The sequence below is a fragment of the Bidens hawaiensis genome, unplaced genomic scaffold (genome assembly GCF_021521415.1).
Source record: "Bidens hawaiensis isolate Kalapana, Puna unplaced genomic scaffold, B.hawaiensis_p1.1 tig00004151_1, whole genome shotgun sequence".
Classification (NCBI taxonomy): Eukaryota; Viridiplantae; Streptophyta; class Magnoliopsida; order Asterales; family Asteraceae; genus Bidens; species Bidens hawaiensis.
The window spans coordinates 1,181,845-1,195,358 of NW_027491246.1; the positions used below are offsets into that span (position 1 = coordinate 1,181,845).

A 13,514-nucleotide genomic window follows, 5' to 3' on the forward strand; every position below is an offset into this window, starting at 1 on the left:
GGACTCTCCATTTTATCAAGATCTTGTTATGACCCCTTGCAGTAACCTAGATGAAGTTTTGGAATAGAGCTCTAAGGTTCATCAGATTAAATGAAGATCAGAGGATACAAGATCAGCTGAACACTCCAACGAAAAATGAATTTCAAGACAAGTGACAAGGATCCTACTGTAGGAACAACAATTCCAAACCATATTCCAAACTGAACAATCAGAAAATCAATGTTGTGGAGGACGAAGAGGACGATGAAGATTGTCCAAAGATGTCCGATAACTGCTTCTCTGTGGATATGGGTGGAGTAATGCTCGCTGTTAGAAACTTGGGTGATAAAGAAAGATGGCCGAGGAAGAATGAGAAGGCACCTGCCCCTAAAGATAAATTAAAATGGTGTGCTTTTCATGAAGACTTCGGTCACATGGCAGAAGAATGTATTGCCTTGAGGAAAGAAATCAGTTACCTCCTCGGCGAAGGTTATCTCAAGGAGCTATTTGGAAGAAAGAAATCGAGGACCCAGGATCCTAAGCCGGTCCTAGAAAAGGCTGCTCCACCACCACCAGATACCCAAGTTATCAACGTGATCTTAGAGGCTCTAACATATGTGGAACTTCTTATTCTGCTAAGGATAATGGTGAAAAAGCACGCTAAGGAATGTAAATTGGAGAATGGTGAAAGGCCAATCAGAACTTCCACAACAATTAAGCAAAAAGTCATCTCTTTTGATGAAGATGATCGAGTCAATGTCCAAGATCCTCATCACGACAGTGTGGTCATTACCTTATTTATTTCTAACCACTATGTTCACAGGATCCTCATTGACGGCGAGAGCTCAGTCAATATCATCCAGCTGGAGGTGCTTAATAAGATGAATATTCCAGAATCTGAAATCATCCCCAGATCCTCAGTCCTTGTTGGATTCAACGGAGACACAAAGAACACACTGGGGGACATCAAGCTTCCCATCTACATCGAGGGAGTAAACTCTATCCAAAAATTTTGTGTTATTGATACTTTGTCTTGTTGCAATGTCATTCTTGGCAGGCCTTAGATACATGAAATGAAGGCAGTCCCCTCTACATACCATCAATGCGTGAATTTGCCTACTCCATAGAGGATATCAAAGATTGAGAGTGACCAACAAGATGCCAAAGATTGCTATACTTCTTCAATGAAGCCAACAAAGAAGCTAAAGGAAGCATAGCAATTACAGAAAACAAGGAAGAGCGTCATGAAGACAAGGGAACCAGATTCCAAAGAAATAGTCTTAGACCCAAAGGATCTAATATCCCTCCTTCAGCGAAGAAAGACAACTTTTGCATGGAAACATGAGGATATGACAGGTATTTCTAAGAACATTATAACTCATAAACTTGGAATTGATCCTTCTTTCAGGCTAGTCCATCAAAAAAAAAAGCAAGTTTGCCCCAGAGAGAAATGCAATCATCCAGGAAGAGGTACAGAAACTCTTGAAAGCAGGTATGATTAGAGAGGTAAAGTATCCAAAATGGCCAGCCAATGTGGTTGATGTTCAAAAGAAAAATGGAAAGTGGAGGGTATGCGTCAATTTTACTGATTTGAATAAGGCATGTCCCAAGGATCGTTTCCCTCTCCCCCATATTGACTCTATGGTGGATGCTACCGTAGGGCATGAAATGCTGACTTTTATGGATGCTTCATCCAGATTTCAACAAATCCAGATGCAACAATCTGACCAAGAGGACATAGCATTTATAACCCCTACGGGCATATATTGTTATATTGCTATGTCGTTCGGTCTTAGAAATGCAGGTTCTACATATCAAAGATTGGTCAACATGATGTTCAAGGATCAACTCGGTGATACCATGGAAGTCTATATTGATGACATGGTGGTGAAATCCAAGAAAGCCGAAGACCATCTCAAGGATTTAGAATTGGCATTCGACATCCTTGACAAATACAACATGAAGCTGAACCCATCTAAATGTGTATTTGGTGTCAAGGCTGGAAAATTCCTTGGATACTTGGTGACCAAAAGGGGAATAGAAGAAAGCCCGGAGCAAATCCAAGCTATCATCAACCTAAAGTCCCCAACGAATGTTAAAGAAGTTCAAAGGCTAACAGGCAGGGTGGCAGCATTAAACAGATTCATCTCCAACTCCTTAGAGAAATGCAAAGAATTCTATGATACTTTGAGAAAAAATAAGAGGTTTGAATGGAAGAAGAAACATGAAGCTGCCCTCACTGCTCTGAAGAACTACCTATCCTCAGCCCCCGCTCTAATGAAACCTACAGATGGAGAACCATTTATCCATTATATGGATGTCTCTCTCACTGCTTTAAGTGGGCTATTAGTAAAGGATCATGAAGGTAGCTAGCACCCTATTTACTAAAAAACCAGAAATGTTAGGTAGAATGGCTAAGTGTGCTGTCAAATTGAGTACTTATGATATTCAGTATGAGCCTAGAAACGTGATCAAGTCACAGGCTCTAGCAGACTTTGTAGCTGATTTTAGTAGTGACATAGAGGAACAAGCCAATCTTGAAGTTCAACAACTTGAGGAGACCAAGGATCCTTAGACACTCTTCACCGATGGAGCCTCGAATGTTAAAGGGACAGGATAGGGAATATTACTAAAATCGCCATAGGGGGACATACTACCCCACTCGATAGCATGTGAATTCCAGGCAACCAACAATGAAACAGAATATAAACCACTCATTATAGGTAGACAGTTAGCCAAAGGTATAAGAATCAGGTATCTTCAAATCTATGTGGATTCCTTATTGATTGCTAATCACTTTAATGGCTCATATGCAGTCAAATGTGAGAAATTAATTAAATATTTAGATATAGTAAAGGACCTTGCAGGGTCCTTCGATTATTTTAATATTACACAGGTACCAAGAGAAGAAAATGCAGGGGCTGATGCCTTAGCAAACCTAGCTTCAGCCCTGAAGCTCCCCAAGGACGTAAAAATTCCTATCATTCATGTCTTGTCTCCCGCAATTGAAGAATACAAGGCAATGGAGGTAGATGGGAATCTACTTACAAATCATGAGAATCACCCTCATGACGATCCATCCCGGATCCTTCTAATAAGGAAGTACAACCAAGAAGGAGAGATCCCAAAAGGCAAAAACCCCAAAGCTTTTAAAGCCAAGGTATCTTAATTTACTATTATACATGATATGCTATATAAGAATCCCTTGTAGGTCCATACTTAAGGTGCATCGAAGAACCCGAGATCCAGGATGTGCTAAAGGACTTCCATGAAGGAGATTGTGGCAACCATACAGGGGGCAGAGCACTATTCTCTAGAATCCTAAAGACCGGATACTTTTGGCCTACCATGAAAAAGGATGCTATGGAATACTCAAGGAAATTCGATGCTTTTCAAAGGCATGGCAACATCCTGCACCAGCCAGCAGAACCCTTATTCCCCATTGTCTCCTCATGGCCGTTTATGAAGTGGGGAATGGATATAGTTGGCAAACTCCCCACAGCTCTAGGAGGGAAAGTCTTTATGCTAGCAATGACCGACTGCTTCTCCAAATGGATAGAAGCAAAGGATTCCCTCAAGTCAGGGAGAAGGAAGTTTAATCCTTTATAAAACGAAATATTATTACTATATTTGGTATTCCTTTCGAAATTATTTGTGATAATGGTTCCCAATTTGTTGGGAAACGAACAACTAACTTTTGTGACAGTTGGGGAATTAAGATGATCACTTCAACACCTGTTCATCCACAAGCAAATGGCCAGGCAGAATCAAGCAACAAGATTATCATCAACAACTTAAAAAAGAAGCTTGGAGCAAAGAAAGGCAAATTGGCTGAGGAACTACCCTGTGTGCTTTGGGCAGATAGAACAACTCCAAAGAACACCACAGGACAGACACCATTCTCGTTAGTCTTTGGAGCTGAAGCAGTAAACCCTACTTAAATGGTGTATTCAACTGCTAGAACGAGCATCCGTGATCCTTAGGCGAATGATGAAATCTTGTTCAAGACTTAGATGCTATTGAAGAACTAAGAAATCAAGCAAGGTTCAGAATGGTGCTTACCAACAAAAGATTGTCGGTGTATTCAACAAGAACGTCAGGATCAGAAGATTTGAAATTGGAGATTTAGTTCTACAAAAGGCTTTCCAAAATACAACCAATCCAACCGACGGAAAGTTAGCACCTAAGTGGGAAGATCCCTACTTAATCGAATCTGAGACTGGAAGGAGGCATACCGTTTACTGAATATGGAAGGTGACATGCTCCCAAGGGCTTGGAATGCCATTCATCTCAAAAAAATATTTTTCTTAAGCAAGATCCTGGTTCCTAATCGGTTTCGTCAACTCGTTATTTGGTAAAATTTTACTTTCTGCTCATATCTATATCAAATATGTTGAACACTTGTTTTCGTCAAATACATCAAGTTTGCAAAAATTCCGAGCAACAGGGCCCTCAAGTGGAAAAAACAGGTTGGCCAACTCTCTCCTAAGTTTAATTGGGCTTGTCCCCACGTTTATAAGGTTTTCACCTTATCGCGCGAATTTAGGGTTTTGACACCCTCGCCTAGAGCGCACCATTATCTAGGTATGGTTGGAGGCTGTGGGACCAGTGCACTATATGTGGCTGACAATTTCATGGCTAAAGATCATATCCTGGATCCTGAGAATTAAATGGTAGACATACCATATACACAAGTTAAGTCTGACTCCGGGGTAGGCTCGTGGCTACGTCTAACTGGGCCAACGCCAAGTATCGGCTCAATGTCCATATTATTGAGCTTGTCCCCATGTATTATTGGGCTTGTCCCCACGTATTATTGGGCTTGTCCCCAAGCTGGTTGGACTTAAATCCAACTTTTCTAATTGTTATGTTTTCTTTTGGTTAACTATCCTAACATGAAAGCAATTCAAGACAAAAGAAATAAGGATCGAGAATCCTTTATTCTAGCATACAGATGTTGATTCAAAAGCAAAAAAAGTTATGTCATTACCAGCATTCAAAGGATTTGTCTTAAGGATCTCAGATCCTAGGAATTACATGGACCATCCACCCGATTCAAAAATAGTCAAAGTCATAATATGTTCATGCAGGAAGTTAAAGAGAAAGATGGCTAAGGCTTCATCCCCCAAACAGAGGATCCCTCCACCAAAGCCACCTTTCATATTGTCTTAAGGATCTCAGATCCTAGGAATTACATTAAATATTGTTCAACAAAAACCACCATTAGCAAATACCAACCTAAACCTTCTAAAAAATGGGCTCCGGCCTAGTCATCATCATCCATCATCGCCCATAGACCTGCTTACTCCTTCCCTACAGCACCAACGCCACATCCTTGATCGCCGCCGCATCATCCTTGGCCCCGCTAGTTCAAGCATCCTCATCCTTCTTCTCAGTCTCAGTATGTGACATTCATGACAAAACGAAGTACACTATATTCATTACGTAACAAGAAAACGATAAATCGGTTAATTCGTAGTGCTTAAACGAGTAACCGACCGATACTAATTATGACCCGTATACATACTGAGGGGTCATATACGAGTTATATATATATTATAGAGGCTAACATGTTGATATTTAGGCCCCGGTACGTTTAAAACTCTTTAAACGAAAAAGGTTTCGTTTATCGATACGCTATAAGCTTAAACGCAATCGTTAATATCAAAACAAGCATTGTAGCATCCGTTAAGCCGAAAAAGATTTATAAAACACTTATATGACATGTTCTAAGCAATCCGTGAAAATATTTTGGAATTTTACAACGAGCCAGTACGTTTTTCTTATTTTACAAAAATAAGCTGAAAAACACTCGTTTTCACGCTATTTCTCACACCCGAATTAATTTTCTTGCGAAAAACCGAACCCGAACTAAACTTAAAGTGGGCTTTTCATGTTTGGGCTTGTATATATAATTTAATGGGCCAAAACAGCCCATTAAGGGCCTTCTAATAGTTCCGATCGCAGCCCCTTAACTCCCCCACATGTTTTTTTTTTATAAAGCTTACACCACAAGCTTGTTTATTCATTTTAACATACAAACCATTTGAAGTCCATAGCAGCTCCCAACCTCTGCTCTATCAACTCCTTTCAAAAACCCTAAGGTAAGATTCAATTCTAACAAGTTTTAACAAAGTTTGATCCATATGATTAACATATAAACATGTTTTGATTAGTGTTAAACATGTTTAACCATCCAAAAACCCTAAAAATCAAGTAAAATTATGTTTTGATGTTAAACATGTTTACAAACCAGGAACATATACTTTTTTGGTCAAAAACACGGATTAGAACATGAATACAACGTTTTTACGGTTAGAAAGTTCGGTTTGAATCCAAAACCGAAACCCTAATTTTTAAGGCTGTTACATGGATGATTTATTCTTGGTTTGATGTTATATGATATGTAGATATACTGAGTTTGCAACCCGAGACCCGGAAAGACGTTTAAGCTAACAAAATTCACCAAAAACCGACAAGGTAAACCCGTAATACTCGTTTAGGGGCTGTTTAGTATTAGGTTGTGACGTGCTTGTTGTTAGCTTGTGAAAATTTGCAGGGACATAAGGGATCATATAAATGAGTCCCTGTTCAAATTTGGTAATTTTTCGATAAACGGAGAATATTTGGTGAATTTATTCCCGTTTATGAGCGTTTATTTGGGAAAAATAGCTAAACATATTGAAAAATTATGAAACTTGGTTTTGGAGTTTGATATGTGATGGTAAGATCACTGGTAAAGTTTGGGAATTATTGGAAATGTCTAAGTATGGTTTGTGCGATCATGGCTTAACCGAATTTTAACAGCTGAAAAACGCACAAAAAGGCATTTTGTCAAAAGAGTTAGGTTCTGGAAATTTTGCAGGGGCTATGTAATCACATTGAGGCCATTGGTAAAAATTATGGAATTTTTCGGAGGTCGTTTGATATAAACGGGCCATTTATTACACGATTATAACCTATTAAATGAATTTTTATAAATAAATAATTAATCATAAAATTTCTGGAAATATTTTTATAAAATTCTCCATGTCTTAATGTATTTTTACAAAAATTTACATAATTTATATATAATTACATATTTAGTTATGATTTATCAAAGATTTAAATTATAATTGTTTTAACGAAACCGGCAGTTTTGTGTTTAACGGACTGACTGGTATGTCAAAATATCAAAAGTGGTCAAATATCATATTTTTGAATGATATTGATAAAAACGAACTTTTTACGAGAATTCCGGACAATTCGGGTGAATTGTGCGCGTTTTGTATAATCAAAACCGTGTTAAAACGGAAACGAACCCTGCAATCAAACCAGACACCGAAACTTTAAAATTCTTTCATAAATCAAATCATTTTATCAATCAATATATTTACTTAAGTTTTATGTGATCTTACCTAACCCCGAAACGTATAAACGATCAACTGAGCTAGGCTCGGAAAACGGTGAAACTGAGCCAAATCCAGTTTTAAGCATTTCATAGTACACAACGTCACAATCTAAGACTATGGTCATGTTCTGGGCCTAACAGCTATACCCAGATTATCTATACAGCCCGACTTAGCTTAAACACTGTACTAGTAATAACAATACGATACCGTTTATAGGAATCAGGCTATAAACGAGACATCTGACTATTTGATACGTGAATTCTGTGCGAACTACGATAAGGTGAATTTCACGACCCCCACTTTCTAAACTGTTTTACGAACTTTTGGGGTGAAAAGCATGTTTACATAAACTGTTATACTTGAAAACGTGTGATGATGTGGATTATCTAAGTACTAACACTTGACAAGTCCCCACAAACACAAGTGATTAACTTCGTGCCGGTGGCGTGTGGATAGTACTATCGGTTTGACAAACCCAACTGTGACAGAGCCGGTGGGGTAAGCCGGAACATATGTAAAACCAGTTGCACATTGTCATTATATATTTACATACTCCTATGTGGTGTTAGACATAGTACATACATAGGGCAAAATTGGCTGTTAAATGCCAACAGGAGTGCATGGGCAGGAGAGGCCATGCAGTATAGCTCGTTTCGGTTTCACTTGTGGCTTAGTATAATGCATCATACACAGACATATATACATACACACTGTAAACTTTACAAACTCGTGTACTGATTTCATTGAAACTCGTGAAACTTGAAACTCACCAACTAGACGTAGTTGACCCGTTTTAACATGCTTTTCAGGTAAAGCAAAAGTGGAATGATTTGCTTACATGCTTGGTGTTAGAAAGACAAGTCGAATAGCTGTGAATAGACGCTGATATAATACTGTTTAAGAAGCTCGTAAACCGGTTATGTGTTTTTCACCTAGTTTGTAAACATAGTACCTACCAATGTAATATGATGTAAATTAGCTGTTGAATTTTCTTTATAAACAATGTGGTTGATACCAGTGTTATCTGTTACATTCCCGTATTACGCTTCCGCAACTACCTAGTCGGGGTGTGACAGAAGTTGGTATCATAGCCATTGGTTATAAAGAATTAGGATGTCCCTTAGGATACCCTAAGATAACCGTAGGCTCGATTAACTCTGGGAATAAAATAATATTAAATTATATACACGAATTATTCTCGTGATGAACGTGAATGGACAAGTGGGTTATTATGGTCCGGAACGTAATAACAGACTTGTTTGTACGAGGAAATTCGAGAAGAAGTCGATAAACAATCGAATAGGTAAAAACAGCAACATATGTGTATAAAATATAATAATAAATAAATATTTGTGTATATAAACGATTATTTGTGCTTATGTGTATAAATACCTGCACGTATTTTCCTATGATTAATATAGAAGGATATTATTCTTATCACTAACCATTGTGCAGGAAGATGTCAAGATCTACTGATCGTGTACCTAATGCCCTACCAGCAAGGCCTGAGGAGGAGGAGGAGGATCCGGAAGAAGAAACGGAGGAGGAACCAGAGGAGATAGGAGAAGGTGTAAACGCGGTAATTCCTCGCGAGGTACCCCCAGATCAACCCGACTTATCGGGTTATCGTTGTGACACCTATCCCCCTAGGGAATCCCCTAGGAATGTAGTAGAACAGGGAGCTACTAGTGCTTATCGTTCACCTGTTAGAGCACCCAGATCCCCTACTCCACCTGTACAGCATGCACCAGTACCCCCACCTACCATTAGAAACCGTCAGACTACTCGCATTTCAGTGCGTCCACCTGAGCACACTTCTTTCCCACCTCGATCTACGTACCATAGAGGAGAAACATCGCGTGTCCGGGTAACAGAGATACCTATTCCTACTTGGGGTTTACCCGCCCCGGTACCCGAGCCACCTCGTCATTCTGATTCAGCATGGTTTGGTTTAGCAACTGATCAGCTCTTAGAACACTCACATACGATAAATAGCCTAAACCAGCATAGACATGATATGTATGATCACATGAGGTATATGCAGCAGGAAATCAGAATTGTACAGAGATCCAGTGCTCACAGCCACGGGCGGCAGGATCGAGCGATGATACTACTGGGGGCGTGTTTAGCGGTTAATGCGGCCCTAGTGGCTGCTGTTGTTTGGTTGTGGTTCCATGTCGCAAAGAATGGATAGGACATCGTAGTCTGATCTTATGTATATAGTCTTTTGATATCCCAAGCAGCATTTTGTTACAGCATGTTGGGCTGACTTGGGAGTTGTTTGTGGTTTAGTACTATTTCAAGCACTGGCCCTTATCGGGTTAAGTCTACATGTCACTTGGTGACAAATTTTGATACGCATATACAAGCGCTGGCCTATACCAGGTTAAGCCTATGCGCTAATTTTGGATGCATATGTACAGTAATGATTATAATTAATACAAACGTGTTTTCTTTGGCATAATTATGTGTTGTGAAATAGTAATATTGTAAAGTTGTGTTGATCATAGTGAAACGATATTGATTATTATATAATTAATTATTCTATAGAATGGCCCCGAAGAAAACAAACCCTTTGTCTGAGGCGGAAGTGGCCGCAATGATTGCTCGTCAACTACAAGCAGTGATACCAACAATTGTAGCCCAAGTCACTGCAGGCATACGTGCTAACAATACTGTTAATCAACCTACGAGCACCACCACGGCCACTGTTAATATACCTCCGCCAGACACTAATGTAGCCCCGGGTGTTACTACCCCGGTGAATACTGATAATGTCATAAATAATAATAACACTCTCCCAACTATGAATGTCACTGGGAACCCAAAACCTGTTGTGCATCCTGATAATATCCCGAACCCTGTACCGGTTGTTAACACAACTAATAATAATAATAACCGAGAACCCCCGCGTCAGGAGTACTCATACAAACAATTTACATCATGTAAACCGATTGAGTTTAAGGGTATTGAAGGACCTAGCGGGCTAGTCAAATGGATAGAAAAGACCGAATCAGTAATTAATATCAGTGAGTGTCCACCGAACCGCGTAGTCAAATTTGCTACCAGTATGTTTCTAGACCAAGCGCTGATGTGGTGGAACACAGTAGTCCAAATAAGGGGACAAGATGCCATTAATCATATGTCATGGACTGAACTAAAAACCCTCATGTTAGAGCATTTTTGTCCTAAAAGTGAGATTCAGAGGTTGGAACACGAGTTATGGAATTTGGAAATGAAAGGAGCGGATCATGTGGGATACACGAATCATTTTAACGAACTGTCCCGCTTAGTCCCATGGTTAGTTACACCGGAAGCAAAGCGAATTGAACGTTATATCTGGGGACTGACCCCTGCTGTGAGAAGTATAGTAAATTCAGTTGCCCACCCGACATTAGAAAGTGCTGTATCTCAAACGGGTGTCGTTACTTTTGATTTGATGAGAAGTGGAGTGATAAGGATGCCAGGTGAAACAACAAGTTTAAAACGAACTGATTACGGGACAAAAATGCAAGGAAACCTTCAAAACAAGCGAGCTCGTCCGAATACCCGAAGTTATGCCATGACCAGTTCTAATGTAAAACAAGAGGCCTATAAAGGAACGTTACCGAAGTGCAGAAGGTGTAACTTTCATCATGTGGGTGATTGCAAACCGATAATTTGTCAAAAGTGTGGAAGAACGGGACACTATGCCCCCAACTGTAGAACCCCTACCAACATTGTTAACCGTCCACCGCAATCAACTCAACTCCCTCGACCTCAATCAAACCGCTCACAACTCAACCAACAAACCCCACCTACCACGAACCTCCGTGCCTGCTATGAATGTGGCAGTACGGAACATTTTCGGAGATACTGCCCCAATTTTGTGACAATCGTCAATTTCAGGTTAACTCCGTTAACGCAACTCCGTCAATTCAAACTTTAGATTTATTGAATCTATAACGCAAACTTCATTACATTTAAACTAGGGTTTAAATGACGCTTAACACTTACTACATGTGTAGTAGTCTTTCGGGATTTGCACCGAAACGCAAACGATTGATGAATAAATGAAACACACTAAAACACTAATGATGTGATAATTATGTGTTAGGATTATGTGTTATGTGATAATATTATTGTCATGTTAATTTAATGTGCAAGTTATGATAGAATGTTCTAGAAAAAGGAAATACTTAATGTTAACTTAATGTGCAAGTTATGATAGAATGTTCTAGAAAAAGGAAATACTTAATGTTAACTTAAGGTGCAAGTTTTGATAGAATGTTCTAGAAAAAGTAATACTTAGGAGTTGAGGGGCCAAGGTGTAACATATTAGTCTATAAATACATGATAAACCTAAACCCTAACTCCCATCCCTTTTCCCTAACCCCAAATCGGCCAGCCATCCCCTCTCCCCTCTCCTTGTGATCGATCAATATACACACACACACACTCAAGATCTTTCAAGTTTGATTGAAGATTAAGGTGCTAGGAAGGTATAAACAACTATTCTATGCATCCTCTATGTTTAATTGTTAGTTTTATTGGGTGTAATTGATATGCATGGATATTGTTTATGGAGTCTAGAGTGTTATGTGAATGCATGATAGTTCATAGATTGTTAAATTGTTGAGTTTGGATGCAAACAGTTTCTGGACAGATTGTGTTGTTGATGTTTGAATGACTGTAACGGGATGTTAAAGTGGAACTTGATTGAGATAATTGATATTACAGTAAACTAGGTTGAGTCTAGTTTCTAAAGAATATAAATTTGTAATTTTTGGACGTGTGAAAGTTAACTTTTATGATTTTACAAAAACGTGGTGCAAAGCTGAATTGTTAGACCTGCTGTTAGGTTGTTTTGTAAATGTTATATCTCATAATCTACGAGGCCAATTGGGTTGGTTCCACTTCTGGAAGTTGACTTATTGAGTTAGGAACCTAACCCAAGTGGTCTTGCATTTATTGGATTTTTCGTTTAACGGGAATTGCAAATAACATTCTGTTGCGCATGAATCTGACTGATATGAGTTTGCTGTAGTGTTTTGATCATTATGAGAAATCTATGTGAAATAAAAATAAAATAAAATATGTTCTGGAAACCTAAGACATGTATGCTTCAGTGAAGATTTTTGGTGAATTAATTGAGATGTTATGATCGGTGAAATAGTACAATCTTTCAAGTAGAAATTCTGTCTCGATGAAATTAGCTGCTGATTGTTGTGAAATTGCATGAAATATGATAGTTGTTAATTGATTGTCATAAATTGACCAAGATGCCCTTGTGGGGAGTAATTGCTAATTAATTATCGTATTTTGACTAAATTGCCCTTACGGGGAGTATTTGCTAGTGATGTACATTGTTTATACATGACACGAAAGTAATTGCTCACACACGTATTGTAACACAAGTGTACTTGTTTAAGTCACACACGATCCACAAAACGAAACACGACACATGTTATGTGCATAGGTATTATGTGCCGAGTCTAGAGACTCGTTAAACGTTCCGACACTTAGAAAATCTCTTTGTTAATTTAGAACGCTAGAGAGAGTCCTACGACGCGCATCACTTGGTGATCTAATTTGGGAAATTCTTCGCAAACAGTGAGTTTCACTTACCCCGCTCTTTGAACTGTTTTCAAATGTTTTTCACTTGGGGGAGATAACATACTCCGATAAACGCATTTTCTGAGATAAACGCATATTTAAGATTTTGTTATAAATTATATATCACTTGTAAAGGCTAAGCGGCAAACGTAACATTTGAAGTCCCACACATCGAACCGGTTAATATTTGGAATAGCGAGTCACTGTTGAGTAGTACTACTGGGTTTGACAAACCCCACCCGACGCTAAGCTCAACTGGAGGTTGAGTGGGTGTAATTTTGGCTAACACTTACCATGGTCTGGGTTGACCTGGTGACGGGCACTTGATAAACAGTCAGCTTCGGTCTCGAACCACTTAGCGATACTTGTTGTATAGATTAGCTACCTATCGATATATAATTTGACGTAACACTATCTGGTAATGCAAAACGCTTAAACGCCGTAACGTGGTTACGTAAAACGCTTAAACGCCGTAACGTGGTTACGCAAAACGCTTAAACGCCGTAACGTGGTTACGCAAAACGCTTAAACGCCGTAACGTGGTTACGC

The 13,514-nt window shown here is 39.1% G+C and overlaps 1 protein-coding gene across 1 annotated transcript; it reads left to right on the plus strand.

The window, feature by feature from the left end:
- Positions 1-260: 260 nt before the first annotated feature.
- LOC143625622 (uncharacterized) lies at positions 261-1,043 on the plus strand. Its single transcript, XM_077095907.1, has one exon. The coding sequence runs from the start codon at positions 261-263 to the stop codon at positions 1,041-1,043; it is 783 nt and encodes a 260-aa protein (XP_076952022.1).
- The last annotated feature ends 12,471 nt before the right edge of the window (positions 1,044-13,514 follow it).